General features: G+C 39.4%; 1 protein-coding gene and 1 long non-coding RNA gene across 7 annotated transcripts in view; one reads left to right on the plus strand and one right to left on the minus strand.

Annotated features, from left to right (window-relative positions):
• Positions 1-23,856, minus strand: part of LOC100649987 (dipeptidase 1) — a 76,583-nt gene that overhangs the window by 13,906 nt on the left and 38,821 nt on the right. For all 5 annotated transcript variants that reach the window (XM_048412779.1, XM_003393739.4, XM_020868087.2 and 2 more), the window contains exons 6-9: positions 18,617-18,686; positions 5,952-6,128; positions 5,342-5,426; positions 330-405 (exon numbers count right to left, since the gene is read on the minus strand). In XM_048412779.1, coding sequence (XP_048268736.1) covers positions 330-405; positions 5,342-5,426; positions 5,952-6,128; positions 18,617-18,686 — 408 coding nt within the window. The remainder of the gene's footprint in view (positions 1-329; positions 406-5,341; positions 5,427-5,951; positions 6,129-18,616; positions 18,687-23,856) is intronic.
• LOC125386445 lies at positions 17,355-22,988 on the plus strand. 2 transcript variants are annotated; one of them, XR_007226589.1, is made up of 4 exons: positions 17,355-18,260; positions 18,415-18,701; positions 19,060-19,404; positions 19,476-22,988. It is a non-coding gene; the product is annotated as an uncharacterized LOC125386445 (long non-coding RNA). The 2 variants fall into 2 exon arrangements; XR_007226588.1 differs by having other exon boundaries at positions 17,358-18,701.

The following is a 23,856-nucleotide window of genomic DNA, read 5'->3' on the forward strand; positions in this document are numbered from 1 at the left end:
AGTGGTCAACACTTCGTGCGGACATAAAAAAAAAGAACAGCACGTGCTTTATGGTAGCTACATGTTGGATCTCGTAAATCGCAACCGGTATAAGGGGAACGGCACCACGTGGCAAGAAATTACCACCTTTCGTCTTTTTTCTGACCCTAATTTCCTGTGTGTTCGTTAAAGCTCACACGTTCCTTGCACGTATTTTTCCGTGTGACCTTATCACGATTTATCGCAAACGAGGGACTCTCCAGAGTCGACTACAATTTAAGTGCATTTTTATGAGTAACAAAAATGTAATGGGAATTCAACTGTAAATAAAAATTACACGAGATACTTACAGATTGATACCATCGTAGCCGGCGCCTATTCCTACGTGATCCACACCAGCCACCTTTCGCACGTGATCGATGTGAGCTGCAACAGATGAAAATAACGAATAACATTATCGAACCAATAGTATGTAGTTTCGTTCATACGTATAATACGTTTGATTTAATTCAGATATCCAAGGAGGAAATCTGTAATCTGCGTTATTTCATTTTCTGTGTTTATTCGTTTTACAAGATATTCTCTTGGAAGTGCACGGTCGTTTTCCCTAAAACCGGTTAACGCTAATTAGAAATTTAATCGATACGACCGATTTACGCCAAATGAAGCACGATTTTGTTTATACGAATTTGTCGAGGAACATATATCGATAAGGATTAATAAAATATCGATAATTTATTAATAATTGCAGTTCGTATAATAGAAATCCACCGATCCTCTCCGCTATCTACGAGATGTTTCGTTTGTACATGTAACAGAAGCTTACGTTTAATTGAGCGAATCGAACCGATAGCAATACATTTAATCGGGCATTAATTAAAATTTCGCTTGTATAAACAGAATGATACTACATCGTGGTTTGATATTGGAAAAAATATTCGATTTAAATATACAAAGAGGGAAGAACAATAAAATTTGATTTCTTCTCTTCAGCCTAATACCGCGAATCTCCGTTGCCCTGGGGTTTCTCTTACATCGATGTGGGACAACATATGTTACGACTATAAACTCTAAAATATTATCAATCGTGTTATACACCTCTGACAGTAAACCAACGCGTATTGTAGCCCAAAATAGCTTCTCGTATTTCTATCTTCAGCGAACTTAACCTCGATGCTCACATACTCCGAATCCATTCGCAATCCTGAGAAGATTGGTTGAGCAAACATCGCGCGAGCTGTCTTGCTCGCGTTCTAAGTGCAAATGTCAGTTACACTTGGAGTTAAACGTAGCTTCGGGGTGTACTTGACGGGCAACGCATTATTCGAGGAACGCGTGGGCGATCACCGGCGAGTTATTATTAAGTGGCTGTAATTGTTGCGCTGTATTCTAGCGTGCTGCGAGCAGCGCGCAACGAGAAATCAATCATGAGAGTAATGTTGTCAATGGGCCAGCACGATCCGGCGTGCAACCGCGCCAACTAGCCAAATTATTGCTGCGAGTCTGTTCAACGCGGTGCTTCCCGTTTCGAAGCATAATTTTCTCGCCGTTTCTACGTGAACCGATACATCGTACGGAAATGAATCGTTGTTCGACTGCATGATCTTTATAGATATTATTATCGATTCGCTTCTGTGAACCCGTTATTTAAACACGTATGAATTTTCACGCGACAAGGTAGATCGTTGACGAAATAAAAGCTACATAGAGATAGGAAAGTATAAATGTAAAGATTTAACGAAATTATCGCGCACTGAATTTGGTAAAATTTATGTATCGTTTAGGCTGATTGTTTTCAGGGTTCTGATACTCGTTCAGAATATTCATTTAGAAAAATTATTTGGAAAATAACTATATGACGCTATCTAGGAAAAAGGAATTTGCAAAGGTCTTTCAGAACGTAAACGAATTGAATTTTCGTGCCATTTATCTTTTTTCTGTAGCATTTATTTTTTCTAACTTTAATCAGAAACGAAAGTAGGAAAATGGAATAAGTACACGCGCATAATAATTTTTCATCAGTAAAAGTCGACCTTAATTTCTCCAAGGATATCCACGTTTTCTTAGTATATACACCTGTAAATTTATTTTTTTTTTTATGAGTACAACTAGAGAAATGGAAGCTAAATAGGGATTTGTTTCACCGTCTAAATAATTTAACGAGTGCTACATTCTGGATATTTTGTATGTTTTTGCATACTATGCGCATATTTACATTTTTATGTATTATAATTTTCCGTAATTGCGCACGTCTGTAGTCCAGTTGTTAACAATTGTAAAAGAAAAGAGACTAAGTTTTAGGGTAATGTTACATTAACATACTGTTTAAAATAACTAGAGCATCATTTTGTATCTATACATTTTTCTTTATGACTGTTTTAAAGAATCAAGTATTAACATTTCTACACGATTATTCCATAAATCTGTACTTTGAGTTTTACTTTTCAAATTCGCGACATTACACAACAATTTTTATTTAAATCGTTGCAATTTAATTGGACGATTTCGTTCCTCTGTTCGTTACCGTCATTTCTCATTTCGTCAAATTTTATCGAAACTCATCGAAGTCACGAATTCCTTTTATCCTCGTCGACGCCTTTGTCCATGTCCTCGACGAATCAAAGGCGGTAGAACGAATAAAAAGAAATCTGTGACGAAAACGAGCGAATGAAATTCGTAACTCCTGAAGGGAAAGCTCGCTGCAATCGTGATGTTATTCCGTTTGAAGCTCTTTTTACCAGCATCGGGTTGGCTCGCCGATATTCGCCTCCTGCTCAATGCATTTGGTATTCTCAATGCCAAAGTGCGAAGGTTAACAGGTCTCTGCGTAAAACCGGCAATACTCGGCATTTTGTGGCATGTGGGAAATCGCGTATAAAAGCAAAGCAGCTGAAAGCAAGAAAGGGACATCGCGGTGCGCGTATTTCGAATCGCTCGACGGTCTCGAAATTTTCATCGAGCGTGGCACAGTACGCGAAATTATGCAGCGGAAGAAACGCCGAAGTGTGGGCTGAGGTCGAGCACCGTGGATTCGTTTAACATAATAACGAGCTGGAGAGCGTGGCGATAATTGGCCAGGAAGGTCGCGGAATTGCAACATCGTTTAACGGAATGGGACGCGTTCCACTCTGCCACGTGCGTACGTCTTACCGTTCGCAATGGAAATGCGATGAGCGCGGAAAACTGTATCGTTTGGGCCACACGGGGAACAGAAGGTGATGGGGAGCCAAGGAAATGCCAAGTTGCATGCTGTTCGCGTTGAAATTCTAAAGTTTTCCACATTCGCGTGTCCCATGAATCACAAAGGGTTCGCAGATATGAAAGTGCAATTGCCCGTTGCCTACTCGGCACGGTCGCGTTCGATGAAGATTTTTTTTTTCGTAGCGCGCTCGTAACTATGTCGAGGTGGAACAGGCTGCTGCATAAATTCGCCCACGCCCCGGTATATTTCATTTCTACGTATAAAGGCGAAGTTTATTCAAAGCGTCGGTCGTTTGCGCCGGCTACCCGAAACTCGTACGGCAATATGCTTCGACGTTGCTCTCCTCGACTGCGACCACGTTCAATAGTATCAACCTGTACAAATTCGATCGTCTATATCCCTTTGTGATAGGCGACATATTTGAAAATTGGCCTGTTACGGGACATATTTGAAAATTGACCGGTCTCGATCGAAGAGATTGCGGAGATATTTTCTGGAAAAGTAATTGACGGCTCGTGCGAAACAATTCAATTTGTTTACATATTTTCACGTTTTTCACAGTTTCTCTCGCACCTACTACCGTAGAATATTATGAAATCGAGTATCGTTTGAGTACGTACGTGTACTTGTGAAATCGACTCTTCTATATGGAGAAAGTGTCATGGATTAAGAATATGTAATTTTAAAGTATTTCATACTTGTATTTTTATTGGCATATACTTGGTAGGAGAGGTGTACTGAGGTTGTAAATTAAAATATCGATCGGTGTGACATCAATTGATATAGACACGCCCAGAGGCTTATACGTCTTATAGAAGCAATGTGAATTTCAAAAGTCATTCAGGAATTTAATTACTATCAATTGGACGTCAAATCGATTACTTTTTTATACGTACATGTAGGGTATAAGGAAAAAAGAACTCTGAATTAACGCTGTATGGTCCTGAACGATATCATGAGTTTCTTAATCCTCGTACATGTTTTGAGTTATTGTTTCCTTTCTCCAAACATGTGCAAACTTTAATAGCCGTTCGATTTTACGACTTCGTCATATTAGGTTGACCGAAAAGTTTCTTTCGTTTTATGAGGAAATAACAGACGTATGACGTTTTTTATTTCATAGTATTTCGTCGAATTACGTACGACCCATTTTATTCTGTTGAGATAAACACCGTGACATTTCACAGACTTGGTTTCACGTTTGTACGAAGGCGCACTGTTGTAAAAAACACGTTTGCGAAAGAAAGATACTTTTCGGACAGCCTAATATATCTTCCACTAACAGTAAGAGACTTCAATAACTTTCGCCATTTCGTTCATCATCAAGCTTTTACAAAACGATTCTCTATGTGGCATTTGTAAGATTCGAAGATGATAGAAAGGCGAAAGGCGCGGATTAGCTGGAGGAAACCATATTAACGCGCGAGAGAAAGAGAAAAAGAACAATTTCAACGCGATTCCAGCGTCCCTTTCAATTAGCTTTTATCCTAGAATATGGAACGGTGATCGTGCTGCTGGTTCGCAGTTACGCGGAATAAAGGCCGAAGGTAATCTTGATTGGAGCGGAAAAAGGGGAAGAATTAGTCGAGTAACGTTATCAGTTCAAACAAAGGCGATATTATACTGGATGTGAACGTAGAAACATAAGGTTCAAACGTGCTAATGGCTACCTAACAATTATCCAACAACGTCTGTAATCGTTTGCAAAAGTGATACTCGATATGAATAAAAAGGCACAGCGTTCAAGGTTGCTATTCGGTATCTAAGCATTGATAAGTTATCTAGCAGCGACTGAAATCACGTGTACCGTTAACGTGTGAATACTTGGCAAAGGAATTACGCCATTTTCAAAATTGATATCTCCGGCGCTGTAAGCTGGGTCCTTATGGCAGATACGTTTCTACGTTTCGTCAGCATTGCAGTTAGCTTGGTCAGAGGTTGTAATATGAGAGACTGATGGTGTGTGGTGGACGATATCTAGCGTCAACCTGCTATTTAACTCTTTACGACCTGACGTTACTTTGTAGTATCGTTCACATTGAAATATTGTTACGAAGCAAATATGCTTGGAACATAGCTAGAATTTACGTACGTACATCTAAATATGTATAATGTGGATATTATACTTGGCGAGAGTTAAAGAATTCGCGTTTCTCTTACCGGCTACGTCCTCCAGAGTCGATTTCTCGCCACAGCTGATAAAATGAGGATAGAAGGATACCATAACTATACCATCAGTCTGCGCCTGAAACAGAGAAGAATGGAAAAGTTCGTTCGTTACTTTTCGTAACATTTCATAATTACGGAATTGAAGCTTAATAAAGACAAATTAATTTCAGCGAGGTGAATTCTTGCAAATGTATATCTCTTTACGATATATGTATATTGTTGTAATTGATTTTTAACGAAAATAAAATATATAAAAAAGAAAGGGATTTCCAATAATATACATTATTAATTGGTAGACTTTTTAATAATCTATATGAATTTTATCGCATATTTGATGAAATTGAAAAAGAACGGAAGAATTTTCAAAGAACGAACTCTACTCCATATATTATGTTTGCACACGTTGATCAATATTTTAATTTCATGGAAGTAGGTTGCCTTTGACCTTTTCTTGCTTTTCTCGATTTTCTCTACGAATTTTCCGAACAACTCCACGCATCCAGGAAATTGGTAATTTAATTGTAAACGAGGAGTTAGCTTTTCTTCTTCGATTAACAGGTTTAATATCGCGAGAACGATGAGGAGAATAGTTGTAACTTACCAAACGTTTCAGCGCATGGTCAGGCACATTTCGCGAGGAATTGCAAAGGGCGTGAGCGCTGCTATGGCTGAAAATAACAGGCGCCTTCGACGTCTTCATGGCGACCAGCATCGTGGGCACGGAAACGTGCGACAGATCCACCATCATTCCGAGTCGATTCATCTCGAGGACGATACTCTGGAAACGTTCGGTCGGTGGGATATAATTGGGATAAGTTTCGAGTATCGCGAGGACGGAGATTTTTCTCTCCGTTTTTTTTTCTTTTTCCTTCTTTTACCGCGATAATGGTACTCGAGTTCGCGAAGCGTAGTTTCGCTCTTAAGTAGTTTCAAAGATATCCGAGGATGCCGCATTAAAATCGATCAGTTCGTTTCCCGGATTTACCGACTGCTTTCAGAATCGAAAAGTCCGGATTAACGCCGCTTAACTGGTCGAAACGAGTCGATTATTCGAAAGGAAATGGTCAGGTGAATGGAAGAACGCGCACAGAGTCGAAATAGGCAATGCATTTCCGCTAATTTTGACGATCATAGGCACCTAAGAAAGCTTTTCTACGCGCAATATACAGGACATCATTATTCAAGTAGGATGATAAAAGAATTTCAGTAGAGAGTTAGTTAGTTAGTTAAAATATCACTACCGTTTTCTATGTTAAGAAAAAAATGCCTTATTGTACGAATTTACGCGTTTATAAGTTTTATAGAAATAAATATGTCTCTCTTGTAGGACGACTCTCGTAGATGACTGTATATCGTTCATCTGACGAACGTTAGGAATTTTTAGCATTTGTCATGTTTATAGATTTAGTGGGAGGGTAAGTGGTGAAAGATGAAATATCTGTACGCTATACTTATATCCCTATATCTTCAACTATAGCCTACCTGGCGCCGATCTGATGATTCTATAGTCGTATAAGCTAAAATAAATAATTCTTGTATTCGTAACTATCTCATGGAAAAGAATTCCACATAAAATTTGCATCCTTCCTCACTGAGAAGATCTTCCCTTTTTCAGTTATATCCTTTCAGCGTTCGATACAAAAAGATTAAGCTTGGAAAGTTAAACATCGATCGCCTGACAAATGAAAAGTTGCCTTCAGATGCGAATGCTCGCTACTCCTTTGTAGCATGCTCACGTGTGATCCGTGACACTTATTGCAACGGTCGATCAGTCAGATTGAACGACAGTTCCTTGGACACTTTGTTTCCGAGGAATTCCAATCTGGAAACGTGGAACACGAAATTCATAGTTTCATACTTGCCGGGTTTCAGATATGTTACTTTCTTCTATATCGGTATTTTAACCGCGTCTCGGTTACGTTATTTGTTCTAGTTGCTTCGGCAATCACCGTTATAGATTCGTCCTAATAACCGTTTACACACGGTAACAAGCTGGTTTTGCAAAAAGTTTGTAGGATGTCGGGTCTAGAAGACCGTATTTTTCTCGCAGATAAGAGATTTCCAATATGTTCTATCAAGAAATCTGCTGTCACGGCGGGGGAGATATCGTTCTTGATATCTGACGTCAGACTTCCGAGATACGGTTACTAATAGAAAATTCGATTTCACCAGTTGACACTTGTCAGTTCCGGCGGAACAAAAAGGAACGGCCACTGTGTGACTTCTTTCCCGAACGTACACTTGGCGTTCGTTGCCGCGAACAATTGTTCTTTTCATTCGAAGACGGAGCGTTCCGTGTTTGCACGTACAAATAAAATACAACGGAATTGGCGCACGATCGATAAATACCGAAGGGTTACGAAAGTCTCGTGGTTTCTTCTCATTGACAATCGTCCGACAACAATTGGGGGAACAATTCATTCTCTTCCGTGGGTATATGAAGGTCTGCCAGAAATAGAGTTATCGTTCGCGTTCTAAGAACTCTTGCGCCGTTCCGGGGAACGTCTCATCCATTAAACGTAGATGCTTTGTTAAATCAGCGCCGTCATGGGTTGAATCTCTCAAGATCCCTGTTTATCTCGTTTTTCGTCTGAAACTACATAGCTCGTCTCTCGTTTCCGTTGCTTTCTCGTCTCGACGTGGAATACGCCGTTTTCATAACGAAGACCGGTTCTCATATTGCTGGTTCCCCTTCATTTGCGTCTCTGTATCTTTTGTTCGGCGTAACGTCATCGTTTCCAACGTATTCGAGGGAAATTAGCCGGGAGACGAATTTATCGTTAACTGCAGCGGCCATTATCACGAAATTAGCGAAGTTGCAGTATCTTTCGGGACGAAGTAGTCGTCGTTAGACTCACACAGTTATCTCATGAATCCGGAGGATTTCTCCGCACCGTCTTCGGGGCGGAATGCCTGCACCCGTTAAACGAGGATGCTTCATTAAAGTAACAACGCGATAAACTTCACTCTTCGGGATTGCTTCGCCACCCCTCGTCTTCTCCCTCCACTCTTTTTCTTAAGCATGATTTCACTGACTTGGCACACACATTCCCTCTCTTCGGATCGTTTTGTTTTCTTAGCCGGGACGCGACGCGAAATCTCGCTTTGCGACTTTCTTCCGGTTTTCTCGTGGAGATTTTAGCGTCAGTCTTCGACGGAAACATCCTGCAGCGATGTTGCATCCGCTTGCTAAAAGCAACGAAAAGGCGTTCCATCATGGAAGATGAAACGGGACTCGTGTATCGAAATCCACAAAGAACACAAAACCAACGAGATAGGGAACGGCTTCGTATTGAAAGTCGAGGAACGCGAATTTCTAATGTACGAACTCCTGAATCGTATGTTCCGTTTGATCGCCATAAGAAGAAGATGTTTTAACACGGAACATCAAATTTCTAGATGAAAATATTCCATTAAAAATTCGAGAGATCCGTTGTTCCTGTGGAGGATTGAACGAGAGGAGCTGGGAGAATGTTAAACGTTTCGCGGCGCAGAAGCGTAAAAGGGAACACGTGCAAGTGACGCTCGACAGGATGATATTCGCCTTCGAAAGCGACTGCTTCATAAAAGCCTTAAGCGCTGTTCGCTTGGTTTTCTTCGATTGTTAGAACGATTTATCAGCTCGCGCTTTTCTTCGTTTTAATTCAAATTTGCTCGTCATTGCCATTCATTCCTCTGTATTGTTTTAAAATTTAGCTTCCGCAGACCTTGAACCTCTGTTACGGTTGAGCACGGATTCTCCTGTTAATTTTTCACGGGGCAAGTTCCTACCATTGTCAAATAGAGGGGTGGCATTGCATAAAAAGATATTTAACTGGATGAAAAATGGTCGAGCTTCCCTTTGGGGAAAGTTAGGCGAAGGTCTCGCTGATTTCTCCTTTCGTGATACACTCGCCGGCGATTCATTTCTTACGGAGCATAAGTCAGATGGCAGTTATATTTTTTTCCTGACCATTGAAAGAATCCACCCTCGTGAATCTCGAGGTTAAGGTGGCGTAACACCGTGTAGTTTGACAGGATGACGAATCGGCTTCATTTTTTCGTTACTCTTTTTTTCCAAGCTACTCACTGTCGCTGTCTTAGATACTCTCCCACTTTTCCGAGCTGTTGTTTCGTACCGTAGGTGAAAACGACAGAGTAGGGTCGTGACGATGGATCGTAAAAGGATCGTGAGCAGAATAGTAATTCATAAGGAAGATCTAAATCTGATTTACGGAACGTGTTTGGTTCTGGGTACGGCTATTCGTATCGACTCAATGGGCGATTCTTCTTCAATTTTATTCTATAAAATTGACACGGTATCATTTCCATCGAATATACGTTCCAAGATATTCGAATGTGCGCGATGGCGTCCAAGTTGAGTCTTCTGGCAACCTAGTTTTGCTGTAAAGAAGAATAAAAGAAAGAGATAAAAAAGAAATGAGAAAAAATCTCATTTGTTTGAATCGATCGACGGTCGTTCGTTTCAAGAATGGGTTTCTTTGGTTAAAAGTTATCCACCGCTTCGCTAACAGATGATCGAACGATATATAAAACAATGTCGAGAAGAGGAATGTGGAAAAAGTTAGTTGGCGCTCGGTTTTTATCCGGACAGCACGAAACTGCGAAGATTCGTACTTTTGATCGTGGCAGAGTCACCAGGACACGGCCAGTTGCTCGGTCATCCCGTTCTTTCCAGGCGGTCAAACTTTGCCTCTTGATACTTCTGTTTGTTACCGGCTGCCGCCGTTATCGTCGGCCAGCAACTTCAGTTACCAAACTGTCGATGCTTCGGCCGCCTATTTAGACGAGAACTTTCAGAAACAAGCTGGCAGCTGGCCTCAAAAGGGCGGCTGGTCATTCTACGGAAGGAACGCTTTCCAAAACTTATCGGTCAGATACAACCGAGTGTCGCGAACTTGCAAGTGTACGTCGCTTCACGACGAACGCGATCACCCTTCGAATTTTCGGCGTCGTGGCCCGACGACGGAATCGATAAGCATTCACGACGTCAAGCAGACGTGGTTATTTCGAACGTTCAACCATTCGATCCAGTCTTGCTAGCTGTCTTTCAAAATTTCTGCCATGTGTTCCAGAACGTAGCTAAGTTTATATTTTCGCTGGTCTAGCGGGAGTTTTAACCGGATTTTTCTTTCGTTCACCTGGATTAAAGAGAATCTGCTTAGCATGCAAATGTCTCGCGACAGACTATGTCGCTTTATCCGTCGCGGAGCAATTTCGTTTCGTTGGATCTCGATATCCGGCAACTTTTTAATCGCGTTACGACACGCTGTAGTTTCCAAGTGTGTTCCTAGTTGAGGCAAGCAGAAGCTTAAGTGGCTCTAGCTCGATGAAGGATCAGGCGAAAGCCGGAGTCCTCTTCGATGCATCGTGCGCGTCGAAATGAAAATCGATTTGCCAGTTATGTTTGTCGAGCACAAGGGACCACGAGCGAAATGCAGGCGAACAGCGAAGAAGTTAATAAAGGGCCGGTGTTTGAAAGTTTAGCGGGCGTTGATGAGATGGTCTATAGATTCTTGAAATTAAGATCGAGGCCGAGAAGAAATGATAATGCAGTTTTAAAGACTCTTCACGTGGTGAAGTAACCGGCAAATCCTTAACGCCGGAAAGTTGAGATATTAATAACGAGCGTAGCCGTCGGTAAGATATTCTCGATGTACATTCCTCACTTCTATACCGGATAAGCACGGCGTCATCGCAATTAATGTTTCATCGTAGAAATCTTTGAGCAGAAGTTCTCATTAAAAAACTATCAAACATTCTTTACACGTGTACTCCATTTCGCATCTTCCTCCTTCCTATAATGCTATTGCTCTATTGTCCTACAAAGTTTATACCATAGAGCATAATAAATCATGCTTCTTCTGTTCTGCCTCTCTTTTGTCCCGCTTATGATAGCGTCGCTCGATTCAGTTGGACATCTAACGGATAATTAATTACCAAAGTAAATAATCAATCAATCCATTTCCAAATATTCCGAATGCGATCGTATCCATCCTTCAAATCAAACACATCATCCAATTTGCTATCTACGCTCGTGTTACGAACGTAAAAACTGGCTAGTTATAGAAACGATGTTGATACGTTCGTTGTTGTCGATTGTATCATAGCCTTAATTATCTGCAACTTATTTGCCACATTTCCAATAACCATTACCGATATAGTTATTTATAGTACAATCATTATTGTCCTCATAATATTATTATCATATTATATGCAATCATTGCTGCTAAAATCTCGGTCATTAGAACAATTAACAGAACGATCGATCGTCGGAACATGAAGCATTAGCAAAATATTTCTAGTAAGAAAGATTGGCAAAAGAACAAAATTAAAAGCCAAAAGAAATTGTCACATTTTTATACAAAGATTCTATAAAACAGTTCTACCATATAGAAATAAAGTTATCCGATTATTCAAACAGCGTGTGTAGCGATTATTTCCGATAATCAAGATTCTATTGTACTCGGCCATATTTTACCAAATAACAGCAAATGTGTTAAGTCGTAATTGAACGAGCCTAGTGTTTCGTTCTTCTTAAAATACGGCCAACCATATCCCTTCTTCCCTTTGTTTCGATTGCTCGGTTACCGAGAGCCGACGTGGCAATTAGCCGAAAGCATCGAACTGTGACTGAGTGTGCTTTTAGCGCTGGCTGGATCAGCGATCCGTAGATGTTTAGGTATTTTTTCCATTCGCCGCACCCTCGTATCGTTTTCTCCGGTCGCACGTGCCGATACGCACGGTCACGTATCGGGTTGAGAAATGTAGTTGCCTGAAATTCACGGTGAGAAAGTGCTGCTCGCTCGTTTTAACAGAGGCAGTGGCAGAAACTTGGCGAGATCGTCTCGCAGGCCGCGAGACCAGCAGATATTTCCTGCAAAGCGGTCCCGCGCTAATTGCTCCGCTCGAGTTATGTTTTCTTGAATTTGCCACCACTTCCGGTTACGAGGCATCCCCATTGTTTGGACACTGACGCCTCTCCAGAATTGTTTCCAGCTTCATCGGGGTCAGGCAGGATACACCAAATGTCCTCTTCGGGGAAATTCATGCTTGTACTTGAGTTCGAGTTTGCGACCACGGATGGTCGATCAGACTGTTCTCGGTTGGTCGTTTGGGCGTCTCGTGTCCTCCTATCTGTGTGTTTGTTCTACGTACAGTAACCAAGTACAAAGCGAAGTTCTCCGTTCAATTCGTAACAATGTGATAGCCTCTTGTAACAGGTACAGATACATTCGGATAAAATTTTGGAATTTTATTGCTTGTGTCTATGATAAATCTCCTGCTACTTGTTGTATTAAATCGAAATTAATGTCATAGATATCAGTAACGATCTCCTTGCAAGCTTGCATTTTCTTTAAATTGTCGAGATTTGATAGTGTAGGTTTGGATTAATGGACGTTCGAGTAGTTTGATATGCAAATTAATGCGTATTGTACGAAGATACCGGAGCGTAATAATTTGTAATATATGTATAACGTGTATACGTACCATTATTATAATAACGATATCTCTGGTATAATAATTCACGGAATTATTATTAATGAATTGACAAGAAACAAGTTATAAGTTATAGATTTCTATTGTACAATTTTACATCGAAATTATCAGAATAATTAATATTAATAATAAATTTTATATCGTAATTTATAAAATTAATTCGCAGCACGTTATTTGGTTTTATTTGTTACCGTTATGCGACAAGGTATTCATTACTATTGGTAGCTTGTAATTTGTAGAATTATTATTAGTTTAATTACTGAAAAGAGATCAGCTCGTGTTTTCCTGTTAAAATGTGTAACTGTTGCAAAGGTACATGGGCAACTGTACAAACTATCCATTCGATGTTTTAGAATTTATTGCAACAGAATTTATTATTAATCAAATTTTTTAAGTTTCGCAACACAGTTATCGTTGCATATCGTCACTTTAAACAACAGTGGAAGGATTAACGCAAACCAAAATTCAGTTAATGCGAGGTTAGCCTCAAACTCAGTATAGCCTTTATCGTATCTTCGTTACTATGACACAGAGACGATGAACTATCTATGCGGTTCTCCTGTCTCATGTGACTTTGCCTATATACAGGAAGAAAATTTCGTAACGTATTCTATGCATACTAATAAACAACGATGTTTTACGTGCTTTTATTTGTTTCAAGTACTTTAATGGCGTTTTAAACAAAGCTAATAGAAGAAAAGTTCGTAGAAATAAAAATACGACGAACCCAAAAAGAAGACAACTGCTGTTAGTTATTACATTAGAACAATTTCTGATGCGATTAACGTGTTAACTGCGGAGTTTAGTTTGAAAAATCCCTTACGGAGTGCGTAGTTAAAATGAAGCAATGAGGAGCATATTATACATTTTACGAACAAAGTAAAGCAAAACGGGAAGGTATTACATTTTTACTCGATGGAAAATTAATAATTCATCGTTGAAAAAGGTATTGTTATTGAAAACCTAAAAAGTGCCAAAAAATAATAAAGTAAAGTGCACAAAACAATTCGGAGAATAGCCGATATACGCAATAAAGTACACAAACGGGGTTGCACTGGGGAAAATAATCAACTTAATTTATAAAAAGCCATACGTTATACGGAGCATAACCGATATACCAAAGAGAATAATCAAATACTATATAATTTATAATACTAAATACCAAACTGTTTTTTTTTATAAAACACGTAATAGGTTTATCGAAAGTATAAAGGAAACATAATAGTAAATGTGATTTGTTATTTTTAACTATTACATTTTACTAAAATTTTGAATTTTTATAGTAAACGTTAATTTTTTATTTCACACGAGGAGTGTACACGTCAACCGCAGCGAAATAGTTTTCGATTGACGCGTATACACGTCGAACGCAGCTAACTGATCAAATGACATAAACGTATCGCTATGTCTGAATCTATTTTCTGATTTTATTATTACTTTATCGTAATTTAATAAACATACGGTAGCCTATGTTTCAAAATTTCCATGAGCTATTTCCGTGCAGTTGAAGCCGATTACCATATTTCTATGTATTCGAATAATGATTTTTATTGTTCGATTAGTAATTATTCACGCTGATCAAAATGTACGGGTATTAGGATCGAATATAAGGGGCACGGTTTACAGATGATAACGCGATAAGCGCGGGGAGGGGTGCGATGAACAAAAGCAGAAATTTTTCAGAATTATCGAGGAGCTACTTTCACGGATGGAATGGGTTTCGCTGGGCACGTCGAGCACCCTTTCAACAGGGCTATATTTCTTCACTTTCCGGCGTCGTACGTTCTCCTTTATTTCAATCTCCTTGCCCCTATCTTTCAACCGTATCGTTTTTGCCCGAGTATTCCAGGTATTTCGTGGTCTTGTTCGCGGCAGACACGGCGAATGAAAATAGAGGGGGATGAAATGGTAGAAACACGCGTCGAGTTTTCGGATTCCTCTCGTGAGAGCCGAGTGGTGTCTTCTGCCAAGTGATCGTAGAAAGGTACAGTTTCAAAATTGCGATATTGACAGAGGGTTGGAGGGAAGCGGTGCTACAATTCCAGAAGGGGGCTCGATATTAAAGAGACAGAGCACGTATCGTGGAATGAAAACGGCGAACGGGAAAGAAGTAACTGGAAAAAAGTACCCGTCAGACTATATCTCTTCTTTTTCTGGCGTGACCGTGTGGAATTTTTATTGAGTGCTTGAGGGAGCTGTTTATTACGCAGGTGTGGGTGAGAAATGGTGTAGCCGCTGAATGAGGTATAAAAGAAAAGTGGAGGATCGTATATAAAACGTCTCGGTGCACAGATGAGGCTAAGTGAAAAAAAAGCTGATTCTTTTAAGGGTTAGACATATACATATGGTATATATATATTTGTTTATATATTTATATATACATGATACGCATACGTATATTCTAGAGAATTCATGCAAACCGTGTTTAATATGTTCGTAGGGATTTCATTTATTTCGCGAAATAATAGGTATAGCGTTCCCAAGTGTTACTTCGTACATTTTGATGAAACTAGGTTCTTTAAACGTGTTATTCTTTTATGTAGAAAAATAATTAAATGGGGCAAATAACAGGTAATTTATTGATTGGATATGGTTATATGATCAATAAAAGATTTTTTAATACAAGTTTTTATAAATTTCGGCTATTCCATTATTCGAACGATTCAACGCGATCAGTTATTGGATTATTCGAGAAATTCGTAATGCTTTCAACACGAGCTATCGAATAATAAAATGTTTCGAAAAATATACCCTAGTAAAAATCTATACAGCTCGCCATTACATGCAACACGAGTCTGTCAAGGTAATTCACCCTTCCACGTTTGTCTAAAATTACGATACTTTCTTAGGATATTTTTTTCAGAATATTTGTCCATCTTCAATCTGCCGAGTAATTTGAAAAAACAAAGAAAGGAAACGTTCGTATTGTAAAAAGTATAGGCTAAACTCCTGCGTCTCGAGCTAAAACGAGAACTCGATGTTAGTCGGCTGACTTGTTCTTTTCTCCGCGCAAATAGACAGGAAGTTTCATGGATAGTGCGGCAAAACTTACCGAACGAGATGGCGGAGAAGAAAAGAATAAAAACAGCCGAGGACAATCACGGGGCGGAGTACCCGAAATTTCGCGGTGGAAACTTAAAATGGACTCTGTACCACGATTTTCCGTGGATGGGAGAAACGAGAAAAGCGCGGAGCAAATCTCTGAACAGTGTTTGTCGAATGTTCGTGTGTTGACTCGTTTTTCTTCCCTCTGAATGAGAGCGTAGAACGAAGTCTGGCTGGATCGCGAGAAATTTCCGAAAGGAGAAGAAAGGGCGACCAGCATAAAAGGATGATCGAGTCAAACGAATAGCTGTTACGCGACCGAAACAAACATTTCGACTGGATACTGAAGCTTAACGAGGCTAAAACGATCGCGGGAAAACGTAAGCGGTCTTCATTGAATATTTAAACGACCATTTTTCCCCTCTTATCTTCTTCTTTCTGTTCATCTCGACTATAGAACTTTTCGTTGACTTAAGTCACGACCACAGTTTCCAAGTCGTTTCTCATACATTTCTCTTTTTCCCTCTGTACACCATCCTCTTTCGCTATTTTACTCTCTGTTTTTTATCCTTTTCTTTCAAGAAATGCTCCGGAGGAACGTTAGTTTTTGTCTCAGCGGTTACGCAGAAAGAAATTGCAATAACAGCTTGACACACCGAATTTTCCCCATATAACACGAACGTAATTCGCGTGGTTTCATCTGGCGGAATGGCGTTTCGCTCGGTGAAAAACGTAAAGTCTGGCGAAAATAATTAGATCAGAATGACAATCGACTAAGCACCACGAGCACACCGCTTAACACGGGGATAATATTTTATCCCGATCTTTCAGTTCTTGCCCGCAGCCCATGCTTCTGGTTTATATCGCGGTCAGAATCCTAAAGTCGTTTCTCATATATCTCCCTTGCCGTTGGAAAACATCTCTCGAGGCTGTCTGCCGTTTTTCTAACATTCGCCAAATAGAACACGGTGGCGAGCTCTCGTAACTTGGCCGGAGTATACCTGACTTTCCCCGAAGAAAAAACACAGTCGAGTTAAACTCGAGTGTATCGCTTTAATCGTTTCGAAATTAATGTTGTCAAACGGAACGACGGCTGCGCGAAGTTTAAACGACGCTTCACGACAGCGGAATTACGCCTCTCGAACGCTAAAGCGGTCATTCTCGCAGGTCTGACTCTAAAGAACGATGTCACGAAGCGATGCCACTCGAAATTATCTTTCATGCATTTTTAAATACGCAGGACACCTACGAAAGTACACGGTTATCTGTCTTAAAGTTTCAAACACACGCAATTTTAGAAAATTCGCGTGACTTTTATTTTGTGCCGAAAGAAATTTGCTTTCTATCTTCTTATCGCACGAAAGAAATCGACGTCTATTTTTAATATATTTTTTTCTTGTTTGATTGAAGAATCGAGGGAAATTCTACGAACTTGAAGGATAAACCGTATTTCCTATCTTTTTTTTTTTTTTTTTTTTTTTTACAGAGAAGCAGTTTTCAAGTTTAGTACATTGTCAATCAATGTCACATCGTCCTTTTATTTGACTGTGGAATAAAGTATGTGTTTTTTCATCCATTCAAAATTTCCAGAATGTTGTTTGGTTCGATAGTTATTCGACTTTCATAAAATGTTGTCGGCTTATCAGTTATTTTGAAGGAATTCGCACCTTTGAGCTTGGCGAAAATCTTCTTGTTTAATCATAAAACGACGTTAAAATCAGAAAATCAGCGGAAATCGACAAAAATATACTTATCATGTTCTTTTTCTATGATCTTTGCATGGAATGTGTGAACTATGAAAATAGAGCTTTACGATTCGAAGTATGCGCGCTTAAAACGCGACCGATTGTTCCCTACGGCTGATCGATGCTGCCCATAATTTTCTTTCGTATAAGGGTAACGTTCACTCGGGAATTCATGAATACTTCGACGCGAATACCACGAATGCCAACGGGTAATTTTCATAAATAACTCGCGTTTCAAACTTCCTTGCGAATTTCAAAGATCAGCTATCTTACGTAACTCTACCTCTTTTTCATCATTTTTAAGGACTTCCAATATTTCGAAGGTTTTCTTCGTGAATCGATTTATCGGTTAAATTTTCATTGAATTTCTCCATGTTTATGGTTCATCGATCCGATTGACATGGATTTACGATCCAGCTCGCCGCACAACTATTTTGCTGCTGAAGAAAGTGTCATTTGGCAAAGTAACGCGTAGCTGGAGAGATAGACATTTGCCGGATGTTTTAATCCGGCGCGCAAAACAGCGCGAGTTCCCTCGTCATGGTAGAAAATCCTGCCAGTTAGGACGAACGCTGTGTCCCCAGCAAAAACTCAGCCACTTATCTTGCTCAGAATCACACGTGAGTTTAGTTGCACGCTTTATCATTTAATCACACACTGATGAAAATTTCATTCAAATAAATGGAGTTAGGATATTCGTTTCGGACAGATCCACCGTTCGATTCAAAATTCCGAAAACGACTGACTGTTCTTTTTGTTTAATCGATATTCCAGATATCGGATAAGATCGATCGTCTTTTTAATTTTCTGCTGTACAACACGTCGGTCTTGACGTTCCACGATTGACGTACTACACGCGTATACACGTTACGATACACGTTCAACGCGTTTGTGGATGTTCGTTATACGGCTATCAAAGGGACATCGGAGCAATGGTTTTCGATCACAGAAGGAACAAAAGTTTCTTTCTACTCACCTTGCCAAAATTGGAGAGACCACCGATGCGTGCCACTTGACCGGGTTCATCCGCTGTGCTGCATTCTGCCCTAACGAACCAATAGGTCAGTAACTCAATGGCAACAATCCTCAGCATTATTGTCGTACAATGCTCTCTAATCATAGAGTTTCACGTTCGTAATACCAAGCAACGCGACTAGAATTGTTCGTCGAACTAATGACTACGGAGATTGTGCCAGTCCCGTATACAAACGTCTTGATTTGAAGCACGAATACCTCGCGAATGTCCGGCTACCCCGTGATTGAAACGTGCCTTAAAGCCGGAAAATAATTCGAAGCCGTGAAATACCGTGCGAACGATAAATCTCTGTCCACAGAGGATTAATTACTATTATCTAGACGAATTTAGCGGGGAACGATAACGTCTGTGGACGGATTCGTAAACATCTCTCACGTTGATAGGATTACAGGGAGTCGTGGTAGGCGCGGACTACCAGGAACGGGTTTCGAGGAGTCTGAGCAATTTCGGGACGATAATCGTCTGTATTAGCGCCATGTTCTCTAAGCTGGCAAACGGAACGATGATACGATGTTCGCAATGCTAACTGACACGATAATCGATCGCCGGAGGAACGACGAGTAAACGACGAGTAAACGACGAATGCAATCGATTTCGAACGGATGGAGTTCTGAATCCGAGGTCGGATACTTTGCATTTTCCTTTGATAATTAGCGAATGGAAAGACGATGGCCGGTACTTGGTCATTTAACTGGGCTATGCATATTCGGAATAACCAGAATTGATACGTGAGTGGTTGAAATTTCAATCATTTGCTCTCCATGTAACTGATTAGGATGCTATTTTTTATTTGTTTCAGATGGGTACGGGCAACAAATAGTTGTTCACTACTTGTGGTCTAGTAATTTGGTCTCGATGTTTGTTAACTAAAATGGGATTTTCTACTTGCCTCGAATACATAGATATGCGAGTGACAGGGAATTGGTCTCGATGCGTGGCTAGCTATGATGGAATTTTCTACTTGCTTCGGATAGATGTGCGAGTGATGGGCACTTGGCCTCGAGGTACGGCTGACTAGGATGGGATCGTCTACTTGCTGTGACCAAATATATGCATAAGTGGGGATATATGGTCTCGGTTGCTCGATGTCGACATATGGCTGGACAGAACGGAATTTTCTGCTTGTACCAGATAGATTAAAATCTGATACGTACTCAATGTTCTCCTTCTATTTAGCATATACCAAGTATAGCACCGAGTACAGAATTTGAGCGAAGAGAAAGGCTAGAATAAGAGCAGAGCTCGAAATAAAACTTTTCATGTGATCACGCGAATAAAGATCGTTTATATTTTATGGATAACCGTGTGTATTCGGGCTAAATGAACCAATTACCCTTTGGTAGAGGATGACTCCCACTGTAATTAATTCAAAAGCATTGCTGCTAATCACGCAGCTGTAACTGATACCTATACGTGATCTATTATTAACACAGTATTGACCTTGTGTCTGATGATATCTATATCTATATAATTACAGTGAAATAGCGATATGAAGTGAAATAATAATGTGAAAACGAGAGTGTATCATCAATGTTAATGTTTTCGAGGTAGTTACATATATAACAAAAGGGGCATTATACAGATCCGATTTTTAGAGTGGAGAATGTCTGCTAGGATCGTACAACTGGTTTCAATATTCCGCGTTTGATTTCTTATGTTATAATAAAATACTACATTATGTAGATTTAATAGCTCCAACTAATAACGAAAATTCGTGCATCCTATCCTCGTGATTGTACGAGAGAAGCTGAGGCTATGAACCAATTTCCACCATTAGAGCCGTCAAATAGAGAGATGGTAAGTTCACGTACCAATATACTGGTCATTCCTACTTCAGCTCGCCATTAGCCGAAACGTCTCCCCGTATAGATATTTATCTGGTGTCGGTGGAATCTATTGGAGTTGTAAAACGCGCACGGTCGATACCGGAAATTCCGAAACGCAGATAATATTGTTACGGTTCCATTAATCCGCGCATGATTCATTGTCCCGCCAGTTACGTAATGCAGCGTATAAATAAAGATTGGATCGGCTTTGCCAATGTTATAAATTTCACGGTCGAAAGATAGGGTCGTCGATCATCAAGCTCGCGTTCCTCAGATTTTTAACTGTGGCGTGATTGTGTGTTGTTGTATCGCGTTCTGGTGTTTCCCTTTTAAGCCCGTCGAATTACAATGTCCTGTTATGTGTCACGAGTTTGTTGCAAAGTTTGTTCCGCTATTAAACCCGTTCCCTGTTAAAAGCGGTAAAAGTTCCGTATACTTGCCATACCCCGCGCTGTTTATTAACCGACATAATAGACGTCTGAAAGTTTCGTTCGTATTAACCGTCGTTTGTTCTACGACGTCGTATTTGAGAATAAAGAACGTATAATAAATGTACTAAGAGAGGATTAAATGTAATAATTTGATATTTCGTACTAACACTTTCGCTGCAATTGGAGTTTCCTCTCTTTTCTCAGGATCGATGTGCATGTATCTTTTACTAGGAACTCTTTTGCATTTGTTTTGTCTGTTAATTACGCTATTTTGCAAAACGGTTGTTAAAAATCAAATCGTCAAAATATATCGTATCACCGACGAGTAGTATTTTCTTCTTAAGCACGAGGAAGAAAAGAATAACTTATTATAGAAGAAACGTAACCATTGTGTTAGCAGCATTGTCGAAATTATTAATAGACAGTAGCAATGAACGTGTTAAATTCAACTACTGGAATTTTTCAAAATAAAATATGATGTTTCAACATATGAAATGTCCGTTTGAAATGTTGGATTTTCCTACTAGATTTCATCAAGAAATGTGTCGCTTGTCTGTGGTATTGTTTTTACACGATTGAATGTTGATTTATGTTCGTTTTCCTCGTGTATCTTTTGTTTGAAATAGTGGTGGAAATCCGACGGTATTCTGTCTGCAATGCCACAATCAACGCACACGAAACTCGAGTCATTTTCCCCTATGAGTGTAAGTTCGTATAGTTATTCTCTCACCGAAATTGCACATATTAATACACACGATATTAATATAGAACGATACGAATGTGAGAAAATTTTGTAAAATCCAGGACACTGATGAATACAATATTCAAAATATCGTATCTGGAAAGCCAATATGTGTCGATTGTAACGATAAAGCAAAAGTACAATTATTTGAACCGAAGAAAATAGACGATTTATACGTTGTAAGCTTCACAGTGAAGAACATAATAAAACAGATTTTTCGTAAGTCGTCTTTTCTTGCCACCAATGTTAAGCTTTATAGAAACTATACCAAAGAAATAAATTTTTTAATTATTACAACTACGAGTACATCTTGTAATTTCTGCACGTATATAAATATTTTCAGATTTGTTCCGAATTTCACCAATATAATCGTGACAGTCGAGTCCCATAGCAGTGGCAATAAAATTTCAATTCAATTTCACGGAAAATTTCACATAATATACTCATAGATATTTATAAGCGTAGGAATATTTTTACGATCCAGTGTAGCTATTGGTTTAATTATGTTCTTCGCTGCATTTTTCATGCTATCAGATAGCAATTTTAATTTTACACCCCGTATACGCAGGTATCAAATAAAATTCGTACTTTATTCCGGGGTAACCAGGGCAACGTGTCTCTCGCAAAAGCCGTCGGTTCGTTCGAGACTTTTTATTGTTTCCCGCCCAGTTTTCCGCGTTGTCGTTCGTTTTTCTCAGCGGACGACATAGTCGGTGCGATGGGTGTCGCCTCGTAAAAGGGAATTCGTCCATTGTTTGTTCTAGAATAATATTTCTATACACGCCCGACAATGCCGGCAGCTGGGTCGCGCTATTCGCAAACCTTACGTAATTCCGAATCTCCTCGCCGCATCGCGAACTTGAAACTAAAACAGTTGCCTCGATGTTCGACGGTGTCGTCGAAACAGTTCCACCCGCGGAAAATATCGATACGCTTCCGAACGTAGAACGTATTGTGCTCGAGACATGCCCCAAATGCAACTTCCGATCCATTGAAGATTTCCAAGATTCTGCAATTCTCCACAGTAGCTGTATGTTGTTCGATATATTTCTTGAAGTTTGAATTTTTTGAAATTTAAACGTATTAGACCGCTCCATAAGTAACGTCGTGTAGTATATGACGATTATGGGAGAAAAATATATAATAAATATACAAATTCAAGGTGCAAAATAGGAGATTACTCGTGGAACGATTTCATAGCCGTTTGAAATTCAGAAATTTCGTTTAGTTTTCGAAGGATATGTCGAATTTATGGTGTGTGGATAACGTTCGTTGCAAATGTCTCGCGCTTGTATTTTGTGCTTCGCTTTTATTCTGTTGTTTATCGAACGTTTGTAGTACGTAGCTATACGACTGTGAGTCTATATTTTAGAAGCGAACGTATTATTATACACATTGATTGTAACATATGAAATGTGCTGAACGCTTTAATTAGAATCTTAATAAGTAGCATATTGTTTGTCTGTAGTGTAGATTATATAAAATTGAGCGTTTATCTATGTTCTTTGCTTTCGTATTCTAATTTTTACATAAAATACTGTCGGTAGTTTTTCCGTATTATCTTTCCAATGGTACAATGAATACGCGCAAAATCTGAATCATTTTTCGTTATGAATTTAAACTCGGATATTCTACCGGAAAGTTCGTACGTAATGTTAATGTATTTTTTAAAAACAGCTACCAGCTAACTAAATACTACTCGTCGTCGATTTTCTAAATATTCTTGCCGCGATACTAATTTCGAAAATTTTATTTCACGTCATATAAAATAGTAACAGTTTTGCTTTAACCAAACTTTAATCGCTAAATTGAATTTAACAAAAAACAGAAGCATACTTATTTTGATCAAAGAAAAGCTACATTTCATACGTTACCATCTAATATCTATTTGGTGGTGTCTCTATTTTCATTTTGGTAACGCGTTACTTGTTTTCCCGTAAGTTCTCATATGCGAAACGCGTCACGATCTACCAATATCTCCCTCGATAAATTGTTACGGAGAAACACGATGATTGATGCGCGAACGATAATGCATTATGATGAATTATCCTCGGCAAAGCTCTTTATATACGATTACGCATTGAACGGCACGCGACAATCACGAACATCGGTTAGCCCGACCATGAATGATTATCTAATTTTAAGCTATTTTCGTTCGAAGCTTCTGTATTAGAATTCACC

This window comes from Bombus terrestris, chromosome 2 (assembly GCF_910591885.1).
Source record: "Bombus terrestris chromosome 2, iyBomTerr1.2, whole genome shotgun sequence".
Lineage (NCBI taxonomy): Eukaryota > Metazoa > Arthropoda > Insecta > Hymenoptera > Apidae > Bombus > Bombus terrestris.